This window comes from Lepisma saccharinum, chromosome 1 (genome assembly GCF_977018435.1).
Source record: "Lepisma saccharinum chromosome 1, izLepSacc3.1, whole genome shotgun sequence".
NCBI lineage: Eukaryota > Metazoa > Arthropoda > Insecta > Zygentoma > Lepismatidae > Lepisma > Lepisma saccharinum.
Genome location: NC_139229.1, coordinates 188,549,458 through 188,572,170, shown reverse-complemented (window position 1 = coordinate 188,572,170; position 22,713 = coordinate 188,549,458). Strand labels below are relative to the sequence as shown.

The window sequence follows — 22,713 nt, the reverse complement described above, 5'->3', positions numbered from 1 at the left end:
ATGAACACTTGACTGATTCTGAATTATGATTTCACACTGGTGACATGTGCATGCTACATGGAAGTGAACCAATCACATGCAGTGTATCATGTTCTTATGGTGTTAAATGTTGCATTTGTTCCATCATGTCATGTGCAGTATGTCACCTCAGTGAGAAACCTCACCACAAGAAATGTCCAACAATAATAATAAATTACACCATTGAATACACTGATATATTATTTTTTCAAAACAAATAATAAAAAAAAGATAGCAGGCAAAAAAATGCATGAAAAATTATATTATCTTGCCAGTATTAAAATCAGGACACAAATATGGCTCAGCAGAACCTTTTTTCCTTTAATCTTTTATGTTGACACTAGGGATGCATTATCCTAAATATGTCAATACTTCTTTGTGGCCTTTTGATGTACTTTTATTATGATTTTAAAACAGTAAAGACTATATAATAATTAGTAATTTCTATGTCAGGCTTCTTCAACATAATTCACAAATTATAATACTCACAACTTGATAATATTTACCTTAGGTATGGTCATAAATTTTAAAACACAGCACATAAAAACAGTAAATATTGCATGTAATAATCTTGACATACAACATTAATTCATCCACACAAAAAATACATAAATAAGAAATTGAAAGAGTTGTGTTATAAACATAACTGACAGTATTTGAAATTGACAAAAAAGGTAAATTATATTAATGAAAATAAATCACGTGGTATCATTTAAATAAGAGTGTTTATATGCAATATTTTTATCTTTCTCTTTTATGGTTTGGTTTAATTATTAATGAATTGTCTTATCTCACAATAATAGTCTGCTTTTTGAAACTATAATTTATAACTCACTTTTAGGGGCATAGAATATTCTTTAAAAAAAACTCGAAGTGTGTAAAACTGATTTGTTTTACTGAATATTTTTCTCGCCATCACTGAAATTTGTTTTTGATGCATCAGTATGTTGGATTCTCATCTAAAGTTCTGCTTATTTAGCTCAGGAATCTGTTAATGGTAAACCAAATAACTGACCAGCGAAAAATTCAAGATGACATTTCAAATTCCAGAACCTTAAGAACAAAATTTGTCATCCTCCAATGAGAAATAAAAAAGCACTTTGCTTTACGTAACTGACAGGCAACTCAATCTGACATCAAAACTCTCAACTTCTGGGAAAAACAGACAGAAGCAAAACTCTAGTCAATACCTGTTATAGAACAACAATTACTCATGCGTGTGCCAAATAAACAACCACGTTAAAAAATCTCTGAATTATCAAAGTGTCAACATCCATGCTTCTTCACAGGCAATAGCTAACTGGAGACAGAACTCTGACTTGAAGAGTTTTGAGAGAGAATGAGTTATGAAATAAGCTGTAAGAAACAATGTTATTACCTGCTGGAGTGTGGTGAGAAGTCCCATTGCTACGGGGAGGGGCAGGGCTTGGAGCAGTGGGGGTAAGAGGAGGTTCCAAGATATCTCGATACTTGGAAACCATGAGGACAGATATGAAGTACACAATAGCTAAGGACAGAAACTGGGCCTGTTTTGTCTCTTCCTGCAAGTAAAAATAAAAAGAATCAATTAGGTATGACTACCATATTGAAATGTTTGGAACATCTACAAACATACAAAACTACTTAAAATAAAATAAAGAAACAATCCTAACTGAGTACTCTGAATACTGAAATGTGCATTCTACAGCAAATCTAAGCACGGAAAAATGAACGATAAGGTTATTAGAGTGAATTTTCCCGTATCCGCCAAACAGATATCTCTAGATACAATGTAAAACGTTTTTGCTGTTCAACAATGAAATATAATGTATGTATTTAGCCATAAAGATGCAGCTTTAGGATATTGTTTTACTTTCAAAGAACAATGTGTATGAAAAAAATATTTCAATATTTAATTTAAAATGGTATTAATTTCTTTACATATTATTTCTGTATATTGATTGTAGTATTTTCTACTTCCATTTCTTTATTCCTCTTTAATATTCAGAACTTAAATTACTGTTAATACTATAATGACAGTTACCAGTGCTTCTTTTCTGGCAGTATACAATGATACACCATACCAGCACCTTTTTATAGGTGAGAATAAAACTAAAGATTTTATTTTAATGAAAGAAGTGGGTGCTTGTGTAATTACATATGCATGATCATTTATAACATATTTACATATTGTGTGAGATACTCACTGTATAATATAATCCATACAAAATTTGTATAAAATAGTCTTACTTACGTGAGTGAGTATATAATTTCGTAACTACGTTTCGGGGCTCGACTGCCCCCTTCCTCAGGTTCTTTTTCATCTAGGCACAAATCATTTTATCCTGCGTCAAGAGTGTTAAAAGGATTAGGTTAAAAGGTTTGGTTAAAAAAACGCTTGTTAAAAACTGGTCACAATTCCTTTAAAACCCCCAGTTAAAAATCCTGCTTTAAGGTGTTCCCCATTCTCCGTAAGACCTCTTTTTCACGGGATCCTATTAAACTGACTAAATACATTCCGTTGTCAGTTTAATAGGATCCTGGGAAAAAGAGGTCTTACGGAGAATGGGGAACACCTTAAAGCAGGATTTTTAACTGGGGGTTTTAAAGGAATTGTGACCAGTTTTTAACAATCGTTTTTTTTTTAACCAAACCTTTTAACCTAATCCTTTTAACACTCTTGACGCAGCATAAAATGATTTGTGCCTAGAGGAAAAAGAACCTGAAGAAGGGGGCAGTCGAACCCTGAAACGTAGTTTCGGAATTCTTTACTTACTCACGTAAGTAAAACTATTTTACACAAATTTTGTATGGATTATATGATCATTTATGAACATAACACACTATTTTTAGTAGTTCTTGTGATAAACACAATGACAAACCAACTTCAAGAGTACTGGAGCATTTCTTACCATAAAAAAAGCACTAAAGGTTACAGTGATCACATGTTAATTAGGACTCAGCTGATTCCAATGACAATGTATTGGTATCGGAAAATATCAGTTGGAATTATTTACTGAAACTAGCAGACACTTTTCCGGAATTTTGATCTTCCACAGGACACTTTCGCGGGAGCCTAATTACCCTGGAAATTATTCAACATTTGAAGTTTCTTTTTGTTTTGCACCAGTTTTGTATGAAAAAAATGCATTTTTTGATAATGTAACAAGTAATGTAATATTCTGATGTAATTCTTGAATATTTCAAAGCAAAACTCTTGGTAAATGGATTCATATAATTCGATTGGAAGACTTACACACAACCACTTTCATGGATGCATGGAACCACTTTCACTCGTTCAAGTCTCCCATGTTCGAGCATATAGAATGGATATCATTTTAATGTGACAATAATCGTAGATACATACATGTAAAATATCCATCCTGGCAGTTTTAGCCTAAAATCATCTATAGTATTTCAGTTTTCATTTATCATTGTATTGGTAGGATAGACTAAACTACATTTTAACATGGAGATAATGACTGTGTTTACTTAAGTTTCTATTTTACTGCATCTTTCACCTCACAATCCATATGTGAAGGCCCACTACCACAGACAAATTATGGTTATATGTATACTACTAGGCTTCAAGAGTATCCACTCATTTTGCCTGTTCGAATGAAGAAGGTCTTGATTCCGTACACTACCTAGCATCGTCAATGCGAACTATTTGGTGCTTGAGCGAAACACTCTTTCTGCAGCACTCTAATATCTGGCTAATAAAAATGTTATACAAAACACACAATATCCAAGAAAGAATAATACTTACGACATCTCTGTAGATCACTGCACGTAACCTATTCACATCCATGTCCTGCAACAGCTTTTCAGGGTCCTTCACTGGACTTGTCTGACTTGCCAGATTTTCGACTATGTTCTAGAAAATATTTAATTGTGAGTATGTTCCAATCATGTAGTAGTTCGTTAGTTAAATACATTGTAACAATCACACAAATGATTACAATTTCAATTATGTAACAGAGAGAAAAGCACCACTGATTATGTGTTCCAAGATGATTAAGTGCCCAGAATAACAGCTCACTCATGTAAGAAACAAAATGTTGCAAGTCCACATGATGAATTTGAATTAAAATATGTTGGTATCAATGTGCACATGAGAACAGTTACCCATCTTTATCAATATATTATTGTTGGTGTTCTTGTCTGTGAAACTGATTAACAATCTGAAATAGTGAGATAAGACTGTCACAATACTGCTTACATAAATATAACTTCTATTGAACATTTATTTTTCTGACCTAGCTACATGAAAGCTTATGGTACACAGAGGTATAACTTACTGAAAATTCTGGCTCAACCAGGGATCCAACCTGGATCTTTGGCATCTATTGCCAATACTCTACCACTGAGCTACCAAGCCATCCTCTACCCTTCCCACAATTTCCACAACATAGGTCTCTGTGTACGTTTATAATGTCAATTCTAAGTACACTACAACTTCTCATCGCTATTAGTCACCACTAGACATGTAGACACTAATGCCATCTCCTTTGGCAGAGGCTCAATTTTTACACAATTTTTAAGCAAGTAATAATTTACTTTTCTATTGAACCAGCTTAATTTCTTCTAAACCAGCGAGCATGAGCTAATTCAAAGCTGAAACAGCACACTTAAAACTCTGTGTGTTCATCATATAAATTATTAATTTGATGATGACGAAAATGAAAGAGATGATCTGTGTTCATGAATAAAGTTATAAAAAGAAGTTAACATTGTGCATATATGAAATATATCAAACTGTTCTCCAATAAATTTATGTACAAATATTTATACAGGTGATAGCAGTGTTACAAAACTAAATTACGATGAAAGTTTGTGTAGCAGAGGAAAAAATGTGAATGATGTTATGAACAAATGGGACAATTTCAAATTCAATCAATAAAAATTCATTTGCAATTAACATAATACATTGGAAGAGTGTATACAATTAACAGTAAAGAAGAAATACCACAAGATTATAAAATTTATAGTTTATATGGCAATAAACATACACTAAGTAATTATATGTGCACTTGTTTACTTCACAGATAACTGTCTAATTTGATATATATTGGATTCAAACTAACTTCACTAACGGAAAATCAATATAATGTTATGTTGTACTTATTGTAGATAGCAATGCATGTACATATTCAACAATTATGGGGAGGCTTGCAGAAAATCTTGTAAGGGAGGTCACAATGAAATCATTCTGTCCTTAAGTGGGAAATATTGATAACATGTTTGTGTTGGAAGAAAGAGATGTTTCATGGGGGAAAGAGGGAGGGAGAGATAATAAGAGAAGTAAAGAAAGCAGATAGTGACAGAAGTAGAGAGAGAGAGGAGAAGAGGAGAGAGAGAGAGAAAGTAAATTATAAGAAATGATAAAGAAAACACTGAACAAGATGATCAAGAAAAGAGAGGGAGAGAAACATGAGGAAAGCCTTACTGAGGCTGAGAAAACATGAAAATCTGGAAATAAGACATCATAAAAGAAAAAAAACAGAAAGAGGAAAACATATTCAAAGAGAAGAGAGGAAAGACGGATGACGAATAAGCATTTTTTCTTATTCAATGAAAAGGGAGAGGTGGTCAGAGTGATCCCTTTCACTTTCCCTGTGAATGTCACTTTCGAAAGCACCTTAAAGAAACTAATCATCATGCAATATTTTCCCCACTACTAGAATATATCCACCTTATTTACACAAGCATTAATTTGAAATGTTTTCATTTAACTGACAGCAAATGTCTAATTTTTACATTGTGCATCTGCATGTTTATTTACAAATTGTAAACCAAGTATGACTATGCATTGCATTTAGAGATTTTATACAATACCATTATAAAATGCAGTTGTTGACAATGTGAGGAGCAGCAACTCTTGAGCTCATTATCATTTTGGAAAAGAGAACACAATTATCAGTAATTTTATTCATGAGGAATGACCAAATTTTCTGTTCATATTGCTTTCAAAAGGCATCATGTAACTTGACAAAGTGCTACTTATGCAGTCACTTTTTTTTACCTCTTTCTACAATGCAATTAAAACTTTACAATGGCAACCATAACAGAGAGTTCAAAATTCAACTGTCTACCAATACAAATCTCTTCACAACAAAACTGCCATTTTCAAATTATAAAATGTTAATACGCTGTGCAATAATTCAATGTGATTCTGTCTTTTAGTGTAGTAAAAAAAAAGAAGGAAACGATAGAATTACTTGTTACAAAAGAAAAGGGAGGGGTGAAAAATCATTTTAAAAATAACATATGCAGAATTTCTTCAATATTTACAGGTGTACATTTATTGTTGAAAATAACTTTTAAAACCTCCTTGACTTCATCTGATCTGGACAGATGTACAGTATTACTACCCAGATTATATTGTGTTTTACAATTAACTATTGTAATATCAGAAGAGGAAAATACTAATGAGAAATCAAATAAGAAGTGTTTCTAAAATGATGTAAAAGGCTTAATATAGAAGAAATTGTGGTACCAATAGTAACACACAATTTATTCAATACACTAAAACAGTCCCCAAGCAAATCTGTTCATAGGATGATTGAGACAAGATTCAATAAATTAAGATAAAAGGAAACGTACGAATGCAGCCTGATATGAAATGAATGAAAGGAATAAGGGTTCATTTATGCTGCTGGCACACTGCCAAGCAGCGAATGTTGGATGTTAGTGATGACAAAACAAACCAATGAATATGATGATGAGGATTTATCCTGCAGCTCTGCTGCTTACCATGCTATGACTTGCTATAACCAGTACAACAGAGTTGTTTTTTGACCTGCGAGTAGTGCTACAGAAATCTATACCATGATTGACCCCTTCAAGATCATTCTTCCCACACATTCACCCCTATGGCTGGGAAAAAAATTGTTTTGTTCAAGTTCCATAATGCAATGGGTGATATACAAATGATATATATACAAAGAGTATAGCAACACATGACTATTATCATTGTAAATTACTGTGTACAAAAATTTGGGGATTCCTCATAATACTACTCTAAAAACTGACACACAAACAGTGGCTATCATATAAATATTCAAGTAAAATTTCAGAGTGCATTTCTGCCCATGTACATCAAGATAATCAGAAGAATGTGGAATTCGAATACTGGATAATACTGGATTCGGAACCTGTCTTGTAATGCTCATTTTAAAATAATATATCCAATTCAAACTTTTTAATTTAATGTGTAATCTGACGATGCATCAATATCAGAAAAATGTGTCATTATTCCTGTGTTTCTACACATGGTACACTTTGCAGGCATTAACCAACATCTTATATTTATTAAGAACTTCCATGGCACAACAGTTTGGGGGTCAAGCCCTGCAAGTGGCTTTTCATTGGAGACATCAAGTTTTCTCTTTTTCGAAACCAGAGTCTGCTGCTGGGTCAACACTGAAATTCTGCAGCTCCCACCAGGGATCAAACCTTGGACTGCTTGCAGCAGCTAAGCAGGAACTTGTTTTTGAATCCTACAATGAGAAAATTGGATGAAGTGTCGATGCACGCACATAACTTTCAACACAGACCAACAATGATCTTACTTAATACTGACAGAACACTGAAAAAGAATAAAAGATAAAAAAATGAATTAGTTTATCCACAGAACACAGAAAAATTGAAAAGCTGTCCAAATACCTGTACCTTAGGTGATGCCTGGGCACCTCGTATTAAGGACTGGAGGTGAGTTGACTTATTGGACATGTTATTGTTGCTCATGGCTGGTGGGGTGAGTACAGGGAGGGGACGGCTCCGTTCCTTGCATTCTAAACAATTTCTCACAGCACAAGTACAAACCTAGTAACATGTAAGGTATGTTAGTATATAACTCACAGACAAACAACTGGAAAATAAATGCACAATGTGTTAAACAAGCGCACATACCAAGAAAAGAGAGTTGTAAAGCCATGTCAATGTACAACTATATATATGTATATACAAATGATGAAGGAGACAGTAAACACTTACCACACAAAAAGAAATAAGGTGATATTTCATGGTATTTACCGCATTATCATCGTAGAAGAAAGAAGAAGATCTGCCCCATACTCATCACCTCCCCCTCCTTCCTCATCCCCACCGCTGCAGGTGAGTTCACCCTTCACCCTAAGGGCACCTGCCACTCATCGAACTTCATTTACACCCTCATCTGTCAAATCTGTGGCAACTTCTACCTGGGAGAAAACCATCACCCCCTTGAACCTTAGGATCAATAACCACCGTTACCATCCATACCAACAGCCATAATACCACCTTTAACAACTGTTTCCGTGTGACCATCATCCATCTTTTACCCCCCAACTCAGACATGTCTTTCTGCAGGCGATGGGAAAGGGCCTATATATCAGGCATGCACGCCACTATACCCCCGGATTCAACCTAGCCAACCAATAACCCTTTCTCTTCCTCGCCGAAACCACCCACCCACCATGCAGTAAATACTGATGAAAGTACATTTGTTAACTATCAACTGTTTCTGGCAACACTGACTGTACAAACGTTACAGTTAGTATTCTGTGCCCCTGCACTATGTAACGCAGTGATACTTCTTTCTTCTACGATGATAATGCGGTAAATACCACAAAATCAACTTATTTCTTTTCGAGTGGTAATTGTTTACTGTCTCCTTCATCATTTGTGTTTATCCACCCTTCTGGCACTTTCTCGCATTCATTCCTGTGCTATGTATGTATATATATTAGAGATGGGACCGATTAATCGGTACTCTATCGCTATCGGCCGATATAGGCATATCGGTGTATCAGTTTATCGGTAAAATTACCGATTATTTTACCGATCCAATATATTGATAAATATCTGATAATTTAGTGCAAAATTCTGCCATTTTGTTGTAATTTTTATGGATAATCGCCATGCCTTACTTTCTAAAAGTAAATGTCTAAATATGCAACTTCTTTTGCACTGCAGTTGCCTTGAAACACACATTTATTAAGGAGGTCAATGAACCTTTCAGGTTCTTCAAGGACAATTTCTAATTTTATATCGGATCGGTACAATATCGGTTATTGGTATCGGTAAATTTTATATCGGTACTTTATCGGTATTGGCCAAAATTTCATATCGGCCCATCCCTAATATATATAGATACATGGAGTTTCTCCAGTCAGAATAAATAAATATGTACAGTTAACATATTTGCTGGAACTATGTAATTTATACATATCTTTGATTAATTGTCATGCTTCTTTAACATAGAGATTTAGCATTCCAGAAAAAAAAGAAGGAAAGACAACTTGCATGAAAAAAAAAAAGAAATTAAATCCAAATAGTGGATTAAATTAAACTTGCAGAATCAGCTACCACCCTAAATGTGTATACACACAATAACAGCAATTATTTTTAATAAGAAATGTATCAAATAATTTTAAATACTACATGAATTATAACATTACAAGAGTTAATGAACAGTTAGAATGGGCCTTGCAAGTCATATTTTTGAAGACCCAGGTCATAAAAAATGTCAAACATGCAAATACTATGCAATATGAATATGATTTCAGGATTGTTCACCATTTTCTATTTTCCCCATGGGTATTAGGAAATGCCAATTATCAAGAACAGTTTGTATATGATAATACATGAATGCAATACTAACCACATTAATGAATTTGGACATAAATTAGTTACCTAATTAGAGATATTTTATATTTAATAAAATCTGAAAAACCTGTAAATTTCTTATTTGTGTTGGAATTTGAAGATAGTTATGCTTCTCAATGAAAGCAAAACAGAAAATTTTAATTATATTTCATCATGCTTTGGCAATGAAAGTGTCAGGTCATTACAAATGAGAAATAGGGAAATATGTATAGGATATGACATGATAATCTAACGATCAGTCTAGAACCCATTCAGTTTAGTTCTTATTTCAAATAACAAAAGTAGAATGCTAAAAAAAAAAAAGAAAAAAACTGTACATACATATAGACTTCAATTGTCAAAAATTCTAATAGAGCATGCTAGTCATTGTGTTATTTTGTTGAAAGTATACACACATATCAACCCAGAAATGACATGCAATAATTTATCCCACATGCTTTTCCTCTTTCTATATATAACACAAAAATGGCAAGTTTCCAATATCACAGAAATGCTTTAAAAAAATATACAGGGTATCTAAAAAGTAATAGCCCAAACTGACACAGGTGAAAGTACACGATAATAGAAGCAAGAACGTCTCGGTAAACATGGGCCTGCAAAAGATCAGTTTTCGAGATAATCACGAATGTGTGATTACAAGCTGCCACAGACTTCATTGTTTGTAAATGTCGTCCTAGTTGGTAAAATGCTAATAATGTGTGCGAATGTGTGAGTACAAGCTGTACCACCTCTTGGAAATGTTCTGTTTGATTGCAACGCCACCTCTTGGAAATGTTCTGTTTTGTAAACAAAGAGCAAACTTCGGACCGCGCAAGGAGTAAAGCACTCAGTGTTTACAAAATGCAATCAATTACGGCTTGTAACCACGCATTCACACACATTATTAGCATTTTATCAACTAGGACGATGTTTACAAACAATGAAGTCAGTGGTGGCTTGTAATCACACATTCACGATTATCTCGAAAATGGCTCGTTTGCAGACCCATGTTTACTGGAACTTTTATGCTTCTATTATTGTGTACTTTCACCTGCTTCAGTTTGCACTCTTACTTATGAGACACGCTGTATATTTTTTTAGAAATACATTTTCTTCATTACACTTAAAGTACTGTACAGTTTTCCACATACCAGAATATATATACATAAAAGTAGGACTAATATGTAATTTTTACTGATACAGACTAATGAGCTTGTGGTGTGTGGTGTCCATGTTTGTTTGTGATTGTCCTTTCATCCATTTCGTCTTATCACCATTCATCCTCATCTTCGCAATTAGCCAAAAGTGTCAGTAATTGAAGTAAAATAAATCAAGTCGATCAATCAACAATAAACTACCAATACAAAATTTTACAAAACCAGTAACCGATCCGAAATGAAGCTACAAATGTTTAAGGTTTAAGGTTTTCAAGTCTCATATAATTTTCTCTCTCTACCTTGCTTAAAAATGTTCATGTTCATTTAAATGGAGGGTACTCTTAAAATTTAATGAATCAAATAAATAAATGTTAACAAACAAGTGAATAATCTTGTAACACAATTCTTAATTTGCACTGGTTTGAAGGAATTGCTTACAGATTTAATTTTTTAAAAAATACAATTACAATAAAGTAAATGAGAGCCGCGGTGGTCTAGTCGGTACAGCACTGCCACGCAGGAGACTCTGGTTCAATTCCCCGAGGTGGGTGATCTCAAAAGTCAGAATTTTTCCAGCCTTCTCCCTGCATAAAGTGGCTGTGCGGTTCACCCAGCCTCAAATCAATGGGTACCTGGGGTCAACTCCGAGGGGTAAAGGCACCCGTAGCATATGGTGCTGTTCACATCACCTCCAAAATTGGCTGAGATCGAGAATGTGTGGGGGTGTACCCCCACATTTCCTAAATGTGCCTTAATGGCATGGTAATATGTTATATTACCTTTACCAATAAAGTAAATAATAACTCCTTTTTCAGCAGGGAAATTTTTGACACCCTGAATGGTACGATTCATCTTGCTAGCCACAACATAGTTAAAATAAATACAGTATACCTAGGTACATAAACATTTACTGTGTTTCATTGCAGTCTCATACATAATATTGTGTATAAATTAAATATGTTCCATAACTACATAAAAAACATAATATATATATTTAATTATAATATTAATTTTGTCACAAAAAGGAACCCAAGAATTAGTTCTATAATACAATATCAGGTTATTATAATATTATAACACATTTCTGTAATGTAATTTTTTACACAAAGTTTTAAAAAACAAATACTTACCAGCCGAAGGCATTGCCTAAGAATTCCTCCACTAGACATGTTCTTTTCAGCTTCCAATTCACCAAAATTAAGTGAACTTGCAAAAATAAGTACATCAGCCATATTCACAAGGCGCTGTAGAAATGATACTGCAACTTCAATTGGCATTCCTTGTGTTGGTTCTATAACATCTAACTCATTCTAGGGGAAACAAATTAATTACAACACATTAGAGATCTTAAATATGTCAACATATAGCAGTTTATAAAGCAGTTTTATGAGGATGTTTACGTCATTATACTTATAAAATTATTCAAAGCCAAATAAATATTTGGTGAATAGTGATATAACAATCCTCGAGTATCATCACTCTTATTAGCATTATCAGGATAAAAAATAAACAAATGTTTCATAGAGCAAGGTGTGAAATTTCAGGACCAATTTCAATGATCTAATTCAAGCTAGGTGGACAGGGAAGGAGGAGAAATAATGTAAGTTCGAAAATATACACACCAAAGAAAATATATAAAATCTCAAATACATAAACACAACTAAAATATTTTTAACATTTTTAACATTTCAAAAAAAACATTGTCATAGGCTCTACCATCTAACCACTGTCTAATCCAGTGTATTATTAACAATCAAGCCAATATCTATTGTTGAAATCCCACATGAAATTATTTTACATTTCCCACATGTAAATTTAAGTTCAAGGGGTACATCAATAGCCATTTTTGTGATTGTTTCATTCCAATTAGCACGTAAAGTGATTTTTCAGGGTTTATTTTAGAACCATTTGATGTACACCGTGTGTAAATATTAATTAAATTGGTGCTCAGAAAAAGTATCCTCTGCAAAAAAGTGTGGTGTGAAAAATTCTACACCCTTATCTAAGTCTGCAGTGTAAAGGGTGAAAAGGAGTGGTCCTAAAATTGTTACCTGTAAAACCCCTACTTTTAAAACTATAGCTTGGGAGATCAGTGAGGGTGAACTTTCAAGGAATGTTCTCTACTTTGTATTAAATCATATGATTCAAATCAACTTACAACTAAGGAGTCAAAATTATAGTATGCAAGTGTGTATATCAATGAATGGTGTTGGACTGTGTTAGAAGCATTACTAAAATCCAGTGTCGAAGCGTAACATTTTAACGGAGTCATCGCAAGATTTGTCAAATGTCAGGGTCGATCTTTCAACAGAGGGGAAGGGGTCACAACATTTCTCTGCAATAAATGTCAAGGTTATTGCCAAATACCACAGACCTTATGACTACAAAAGGCACATAATTCTATCCCATACAACAAGAATTATTAAATATGATGGAAACTGAAATGCAAACACCTCAATTGTCGCTTTTAAAGGTAAGAAGAATCAGCTTTTTATGCTATTTTTTCATTTTCTTTCATACCGAACGTGGCTGGAGTGCGACGATGCTCACTTCACATTGAAGCTTCGAGGTGAGGTAAGCGTCACCAAGCTCTGCTTCATTTACTGTCAACCTGCCAAGCGTCTGGGACTTGTTTAAGCTCCCAGGCAGGTGAAGGCAAGCGTAGTGATGAGTGTCCCATTTTTTCACACCTGACGGGACTGGAGCACGGTGACGCACATACCTCACCTCGAAGCTGAGGTCCACGCAAACCATGGTTTGCCTCCAATTGTTTTGATACTGAAAAGCAGATTTCATATCGTTCAATGTGTGCTTTTCCTCTTAACAAGTGAAAATAGCAGACATTCGAGACTTCGAGTGGTGTGCCCAGAATTTTCAAAGGGGAAGGGGTTAAGTGTACTTTTTAGTAGTCATTCCTGAATTCCTCATTTTGCCATCTTTTCTGCCTTTTCATCCTTCATTTTTTTTTTAAAAAAAAAAGAATATTGAGCCTAAGCAGGGATTATGACACTAGGAAGAATCTTGATGACTCCAGAGAAACCCTGCCATGGCTGTAAACATGGGGATGGGGGCTGAAAAAAGGGCTTGTTATGACCCAGACATTCAAGAGTGGGGAAAAGTACAGGTCGTTGGTTGGACCTTGTAGGGTGTCTGCCTGTTCGGAAGCATTCGGCTGTTCTCAACACTGGCAGAGACCAGAGAGATTCGCACCATTCTGCGATAAGCTGTGCTGTCGAACACCATTGCCTTCAATAGGAAACTTGGTGGGAGGGTTCAGCACGAGGGCTAGTACTGGGGCCTCATTTCGATGCGCAACAATTAGCGAATCTCTTGCGTATTTCATGCTGTTTCATGCTGTCGCTTGGCTTATTTCGCACAAATATGCGAGTATTCTTACTTATTTCTTTTACTTCTTTTCTAAAATATATAAAATACAATATTTTTATTATTTTGCTTGGTCACTGCCGCATCTCCCGATGACCGGATCCCTCGACTCTGCTAAAATCTAATAACACGAGAACTGTAGAACTATGATTGTCAATTCCAGATAGGAATGGAATGTTAATGCTCTTGCTATGCTATGCAGTGCATAGAAGCCTAACTGATCTGTAGGTAACAAGTATTGGTAGTGAAAATACAATTTTTTCTAACATTTTAGACAGTACTGGCAATGGGCTTATGGACCTTAGGTCATTGAAGGAACTGATCACTTGTTTCTTTTGGAGGTAAAACTCATGCTTCTTTCCATTTATCAGGAAATACATCTGTTTGATTTAATATTATGTACTGCTTGATGCACATCAATTTCAGTTACTACTTTTATTTTCATTGGCAAAGCAATGGCTTTCAAAGTACTCCATCTGTTGTGTTTTTATTTCAATGGAAATATTAGGTTCATTGTTAATTTGCCTGAAATTATTATTAAGATTGTGCTAACAAATGAGTTTAAGTTAATATTGGCCTTCTATTATGCAGCACACCCCACTGTTTTAATTTACTCCTTGTTTCATTCATGTTTAAATGAACAGCACGGTAGATAAGAGAGAGATATGCCTCTTTCTCCTGTCGAAAAATTGTAGTTGTAACATTTTGTAGTTCTTTGTAGTAATTCCAGTCGGCAACGTTATTCATCCATTTTAATTTCATCCGAGCATTGTCTCAGATTCGTATTAATAGCTTAGCATTAGCAGTAATCCATAAAATGTGTTTTTTCTTAATGTAGAAATTTTTTACAGATGTATCAGAATCAAATAAATGTCCAATATTGGAACTAAAAATCTACAATTTTAATAATGGTACCAAGTGACTGCAGTGTTTCCCACTTAACATTTGTTATGCCTTTGGCAAAGTTGTCAAAATTAAAGGAGGAAAAACTTCTATAACTCAGATATTGTCTATCATGAGCAGGATTTTTTATAGATTAGTCAATATACAGCATGTAAATACGGAGAAACTAGTACTCACTTTTATCCGCGAAGCTGTTTTTTCTTCTTTTTCGATTAATTTCAGTGGCCACTGCCACCATACTCGTTGGAACTTGCTGCACTGTTGCTAAAAAAACAGTGCAGCAAATTCCAATGAGGATGGTGGCAGTGGCCACTGAAATTAATCAAAAAAGAAGAAAAAACAGCTTCACGGATAAAAGTGAGTACTAGTTTCTCCGTATTTATATACTACCGCGTCTCTCTGTTCCCAATTATGAATACAGTATGTGTGTGGCACAATGGTCTGATTTACCAATAGGCACTGTAATGTTGGTTGCGTACATGCTAGTAATATCATCAATTGCTATAAAATCTAACAGTTTTGCTAGTTTGGTATTTGTTTTGCTATAACATTCCCCACATCTCCTATACGCCTTCATGGCATGGTGATATGCACAGGGGAGCACTTTACCTTTTTTTATAACATGTGTTAACCTAACCTAACCTAACCTAAAACTATTGATCCAATTCTGTGCAGTGTTTATGCACAATATATTCTGAAATAAAATTAAAATCTGCAGCAGTTATTTTCACTAAAAAAAAAATGCCCAGTGCAAGAGTTGCAACTATATTCATTGCTTTTATGTCAATATATTTGTCTCCTAGTGGAAGTGAATTTGTAGTAAAAATATTCTTGTTCCTTGCGAGAGGCACCTCCTAAGTGGACGGCATTTCGGCATCCTCCCCATTTTTAGCCTTAAGTTCTGAATTTCAATCGTTGAACAAGAAAAAGTAAGATATTTCATCATGGCAGAGAAAATGGCATTATTAACATACTTTCTATTCAAGTGTGGTTTGATGCCTACTTTATTAAGTTAGTGCATGAAAAGCTACAATCTTTCGCCGCTCCCTACTGTTGTAATTTGAACAGTTTAGAGTTATGGCACACTGAGTCAGAAAGGAACTCAAAATAAAGACCCTTCAGCAGATGCTTGCAATGGTTGAAATATTTAAAATTTCCTTTACAAACTTTATGAGCTTTGTGTTATTGAAATGTGTACCCCCATCAACGGCTGCTTACAGCAAATCAAGTGTTGCCTTCGTAATCGAAATGGTAATGAGAGGTTGAATGCTATATCTATTCTGTCCTTTGAGAAAGAGCTTGAAAAATCTTTGGATGTAGCTGCTCATAAAAACAGACGTACCTTACCATAGTTTCTTGCTGTGGTTATTTTATTATTTGAACAAAAAAAGTACTCACATTCTTTACATAGAAAGAGTGTTATGTGTAGTATTTATACATAGCTATATCCAGCGAGTTGATAATGAGTGTATTTTTATGGTGTATTTTGTTTACTGTTCATATAAATAGTAAGTATGTGATACTATTTCTCGATAATGGCTTAGGAAAAGAAAACAATACAATTATTGCATTTTATTTGACATAAAAGATTCGTGCCTGTCGAACAAAATGCAACATAACATCTCAGTGATTTATCTTTGGATCTGACTGCAAAGCATATGTCACTGGTAAAAATATACCATAGTTAAGTATTAAGTCCTATTAGCCGATATTAGTTAGCCCCCGAGAATTTGACTCCGAAATCTGTAGGCTTGCGCAGTCACTGGATGCCAGGGGTTCTGGGTTCAAATCCCAGCCTGGGCATGAGTGTTCCTTGTTTCATCACTTCATCATATCATCACTTCATCATATCATCACTCATCCTCATTGCTGCAATTAGCCAAAAGTGGCAGAAAAGCAACACTAAATAACAAAAATCAAATCCAATGTATAAACAGTTTGGGAAGGAAAGAAGGAACTGTACTGGAACTTAAACACAGCTAGTGTTTAAGTTCCAGTTTAAGTTTAAGTTTAAGAAGTGTCGTACTGTGCTACAGTATGACACTTCTCCACAGTGCTATCCTTATTGTGATGTATGTTTGCTCAAAAATGTCTATATTCTAATAAAAATGGTGTATCATCTTGTGCATCACCCTGTATATCATCTATATTAAACTATTGTAGACGTACATGATGTGATGTGAATGCCAAAGCAGGGAAGACATAACTAATATATAAAGAAGGGTTGTTAAAGGTCCAGCAACTTTAAATAAATTCAATTCCAGTCCAGAAGAGAAAATCAGCAAGCATAAATGGGTTCTGGACCTTAAAGAACCTTTTTATCTGTAAAGTATTTCAATTCATTCAGGAACCTTTTTTCTGGATCAATTTAAATATGGTCCAAGTTCCGTATTGAAATGAAACAATACACAACTTGGACTGAATTTAAATTGTGCGAGAAAAAAGGTTCTGGTCCTGTTGTGGAACCCATTAGAATTTATGGGTTCGTGGACCATCAACAACTCTGATATAAAGGTTCTTCTCTTAGCTGCACTGATTAGCTCTTTAAAAATTACATGGAATTCATGTGCAGTGTGGGTTTTATATTGAAAGTATCACACCAAAAACTTCACAAATTTGAAATCTACAAGATATGCTATCTTTCTTTTCCTATACTTACGTTTGGTGAAGTAGCTGAAGCTAGAAGTGGTAACAGTCCACCACAGGCAATAATGAGGTTATCAGCCAATTGAGAAATCAAATGTACTGTATTCACAACAAATATGGCATTCTCACTACTGTTAACAAAGTCCAACACAGATTTTGTAGAATGGCTGAAACATAGAAAAAGTTCAATTGAAATATACATTTCTAATTCTTCATGAATAATATATTGTTCACAGATAGTGGAAAAAACATAATTAAATTTAAATTTAAACCACAACAGTTTAAGAGGGAAATATGATCATTTTATCTATCGGCAGAGTTGTAATAATGGATCATATGAAATGCAAACTAAATAATTTTAAGAAAAACATAAAACATTTCTGTCTAGTACACCAGGCAGGTAAACTGGTGCCTCCCCTCCCCCCTCCCAAACAAAAACTAGGACCATATATGCAATGCAATAAGATTAATAAAATAAAGTGTTTAAAAAAAATGATTAATTCTGTATTACTTAATGGAGGCAATGCTGAAATTTATGAAGACCCTTGATGGAATACATGTATATAAGCAAAAAACAGGAACGAGAACCAGAAAGGTAATACATTGTGAAAGAAATACATAAATATCACAACACAATAAGAAACATATAATACAATGTGTTTTAAAAGTCCTGCAGGATTTTAAAAAGCTACAACTTTAAAGTAATAGGTATATTACAACGAAATATTGCTTTTTACAGAGGAAAATTTAAAATTTTGTTCTGCCCACACTGCTAAATGACGTGTGTGCACATGATCACACAATCATGTGATTAAAAAATGGAGTCGATGCAGGAAAAAAGTTCAGTGTGTGTTATAGCTTGCCGAGTTAATATTTTGTGTTTCGGTGTGGAGAAGGTTCAAAACAATGTTTGGAAAAACATCTCCAGCAGGTAAGACAAGTATCCAGAGATGGTACAAAAATTTTAAGGCTACGGGAAGCATAGCAGATTTACCATGTTGTGGGAGGCTAAGAACAAGTGACGATGTGGTGGATGCAGTGTATGAGAGCATGCAACAGAGTCCAATGAAATCTCTTAAATGAAAGTTGTTGGAACAGGGAGTGGTGAGGCCTACATTACACATTATCTTATGCAAGGAAGTGAAAGCCAGGGCCTACAAGTTGAGATCTGTGCACAATCTGATGGAAGAGGACTGTGACATGAGGAAGGAATTTTGTGAATTAATGTTAACCTGATTAAATGGTGATGGTGGTAATGCCCTTCAGTCCTCTCATCCTTTTCTTTGACGAGGCCAAGTCCCATGCTTTGGGAAAAGTGAATAGACACAATTGCCGAATTTGCGGGGAGGGGGAGGGGTGAGAATCCACACGAGTTTGATACACATATGTGCAGTTTCCATGGACCACCTCATTGGTCTATTCTTCTTCAAGGAGGACACATTGAATGGTGCCAGCTACCTGAACATGTTACAGACGTTCCTTGTCCCGGAACTTCAGGCATCATCAATGAAGTCCACTTCCAGCAAGATGGCGCCCCTCCTCCTCCTTCCCCCCCCCACACTTTACCCTTCAAGTTCGTGAGTTTCTTGATGGTCAAGAGGTCACCAGACCTTACACCTTGCGATTACTGGCTGTGGAAAAATGTGAAGACCCAGGCATATGCACAGAAACTGACAGATCTTGATGACCTGAAGTTTGTGATTCATAACATTTGGCACGAGCATCATCAGAATGCAATTCTCGGATTCAAACCAAGATTGCAAGAGTGTCTGGATATGAATGGTGCCCAGCTAGAGGTCTGGCAATGAACCAAACTGCACCAAACATTAATTTTAAAGTTTCCTCTGTGTAACAAACAATATTTCATTGTAATAAACCTATTACTTTAAAAGTTATACGTTTTTAGAATCCTTCAAGACCTTTAAAACACACACAACATATTTCTTGTTGCCTGTGAATGTTTCCTATTTCTTTTGTAATTTGATATAATTATAAGGTACAAAGAATTCAATAGATACAAAATGACAGATAACATTTTTCTCTCCTAACACTTTTTTTTTAAAAAAAAATAGAATACAAGCATGATTAAAATATTCATCTAACATAAGTATGTACAATAAGTGATCATAAAAAAATATACAAAATACTAATAACAAAATAAAAATAAATCTTAAACAAACAATACTCTCCATAATTAATGGCTCCAAACTTGCACTTATTGTAAAAATAGTTTAAAATCAATATTCGTTACCTTCTCCAAACTTGGATATCAGTCTCCAATGAGAATAAAACATCAGAAAGTAAGCGTTGGTGTATGTATGACCACTTAAATTCAGGAATTCTAAATGGTGGGCGAGTCGGTCCTGGACTGAACATGGTACGGGCAGAGTTTTTAGACACTGAGGTCGTTTTTGTTCTTTTTGATTCTGAAAGAAATACAAAAACCTATTAATTTCAGCAACAAATATCCTGGTACAACAAAGTGATGAAAATTTCATTAGATACTCAGTATTTGTAATGCATATTTACCATATTAAATAAAATGGAGTGTCAGTTTGATAGCACACTAAAATGCCTATTGGAAACAGCTTAAGACACGCAGAAGAATTACAATTTATTATTGAAAAGCTACTAAAACTTGTAATAAAATTAGACTGCACTGGTAAGGCTGGCACAGAATGGCAGGGTAGCAGATTCATATCCTGGCCAAATCAGAACTTTCATTAATTTGTCAATAAGTTATTGTGATAGAGTTGGGTAGTTAAAATGCATGAAGCATATACCCACTTTCACTAAAAAATAAAGCAAAAATCACACCTTGGCACATTTTACACCTAGCACCACCATACACACACACACACACACACACACACACACACATATATATATATATATATATAAATGACCATCAATATATGAATCTGTAACTGGAAGAATGGTTATAACCAGTGGCGTCATGTACGGTTCGCATACGAGTGTTCACAATAATGTTTCTGTACTGAATGGAGATTTACTCCTCTCCCTTGTAACTTCATATTCAATTGAAAAAGTGAGAATAACAGTTCAATTTATTTTCAACAATTTCCCCCCAAAATCATGCTATATTTGAAGTAATACAAGAAGGACCCAGGGGAAATTGTGGCTCTCCATCCTTAAAATCCTCCAGGTTTAGCGAATTGTCGCTAAAGTTTACAACTATGTAGCACAGACCTTTTCGAGTGCCCCTAGACATGCCTTGTATATGCTGCACTCTGGTGCCGAATGTAAGAAGTATTGTCGCTTGGATCAGTGTTCGCACAGCGAAGTGAACATCTTCGGGGTATAGTGGCCAACAGCCCCTTAGCTGTCAGCTCTATGCAACACGCACAGCAATTGTGTTCAAGGCCCTCCGTGGAACACCGTAGGAGTCAGTGTTACCAACTATCTAAAAGTTATCAGACGTGAAATAAGTCGTGTCAGAGTAAATTTTGAGTATATACTTGTACATCAAATATAGTATTTTTTTCGATTAAAAATATATGTGTGTGTGCATTTAATATGTACGTAATTTAAGATACATGAGTGTTCACGTGCTCATGTGAACATTATCAGGCGACGCGCCTGGTTATAACTAGAGTGGGATATGACACGAAAGACAAAATGTAACTAAAACTTGAAGAAAAAAAAAAAAAAACAAGAAAAAAAAAGGGGAAAAAAAAAACATGTTCAGGTACTTGATATCAAATCTGCATCATATACCTCACATAGATGATTATAAGACTTTGTGACTTCTGTCTGACAATTTCCTTTCCTTTGAACTTCTTACCTTTCCTCTACCCTCTTGGGAGAAGTAATACTTTCATATACGTATCACTGCATGTTCTAAAAGCTGGAACTAGAGGATGCACACCAGTGTACATATCCAAGTTGCCCACCCTGAAAAAGTAGTCACCCACCCACCTCTAGAATCCTGACTACAGCACTGGGTATACCATTACAAAACTTAAATAATAATAGTAATACTATATAGTACCGTGCGTCCATTTCGATCTGCAGCCGAGAGATCGGGAGAAGCGTGGCAGGCAGCGCTGACGGAGATGCCGACATTTGCGGCCTGTAATGCCCGCTTATTTTTATAGACATATGCAGACATTTATATAAATATTGCAAAACGAGCACTAACCTGTGTTATAACACGCAAAAGTTCTTCTGTAATTCATCCAAGTTCTGCTCTTATATACACAAATAAATACGCTATAGAAACGATGTTAAGAGCCACAGATAATAAAGCATTTTAATCATAGTTTTGACCAGTAACGTCCTGTTTAAGTTTATATCTTTGAAAGTGTTTTGTGGCCATGGGAATCGTTTGGAGGTTTCGAATGTGCAACACTGTATCAGGATTACACTGCAGATGAAACCGATAAAAGTGAATGGTTTTCGTGAGCTTCCTTGCAATCCGAAATATCCGAGCTCGAGTTTTTTGTTCCTTCGCGACTAGATGAAGACAGAGTTGTAAATATAGTGGCGAGCAATGTAAACCAAGAGCGTGTTAATTTCGTACTGTGCGCAAGAGTGTTATTCTTGGTTACTTGCAGTTACTTGTTTGTGTTATTGTAGTGTGTATGTGTGACGTGTCAGTGAGACGATTGGAATGCCAGCCGCAAGATTCACGTTAGAACAAAGATTTTTTATGTATGACACGTACGTGAAAACAAACTCGTGTCGAGACGTGTGTAGGTAATTTGTACAGAAATTCCCATGCGTTTCAACTCCACACAGAGATATGGTTAGACATCTTGTCCTTAAATTACGAGAAACTGTATCGTTAAATTTGAAAACACCTAAGCAAAAACGACGGATTCTAACCGAAGCCAAACTCGATGATATTGGTGCAGCGTTAGAACGTTCTCCAAACAAACCTCTACGCCGTGTTTCACAAGAGGTGGGCATGTCAAAATTATGGGCACATACAGTCACTAAGCTACTAAAATTAAAACCATACTCTTATAACACA

General features: G+C 35.0%; 1 protein-coding gene across 13 annotated transcripts in view; it reads right to left on the bottom strand.

Annotated features, from left to right (window-relative positions):
- rg (A kinase anchor protein rugose) overlaps nucleotides 1–22,713 on the bottom strand; it is a 1,179,223-nt gene that overhangs the window by 472,585 nt on the left and 683,925 nt on the right. For 10 of the 13 annotated variants that reach the window (XM_083144766.1, XM_083144776.1, XM_083109897.1 and 7 more), the window contains 6 exons: nucleotides 19,969–20,143; nucleotides 17,731–17,884; nucleotides 11,915–12,094; nucleotides 7,666–7,824; nucleotides 3,767–3,874; nucleotides 1,397–1,559 (listed from right to left, as the gene is read on the bottom strand). In XM_083144766.1, coding sequence (XP_083000892.1) covers nucleotides 1,397–1,559; nucleotides 3,767–3,874; nucleotides 7,666–7,824; nucleotides 11,915–12,094; nucleotides 17,731–17,884; nucleotides 19,969–20,143 — 939 coding nt within the window. The remainder of the gene's footprint in view (nucleotides 1–1,396; nucleotides 1,560–3,766; nucleotides 3,875–7,665; nucleotides 7,825–11,914; nucleotides 12,095–17,730; nucleotides 17,885–19,968; nucleotides 20,144–22,713) is intronic. The other 3 variants (XM_083144770.1, XM_083109925.1, XM_083109911.1) reach the window with 2 other exon arrangements.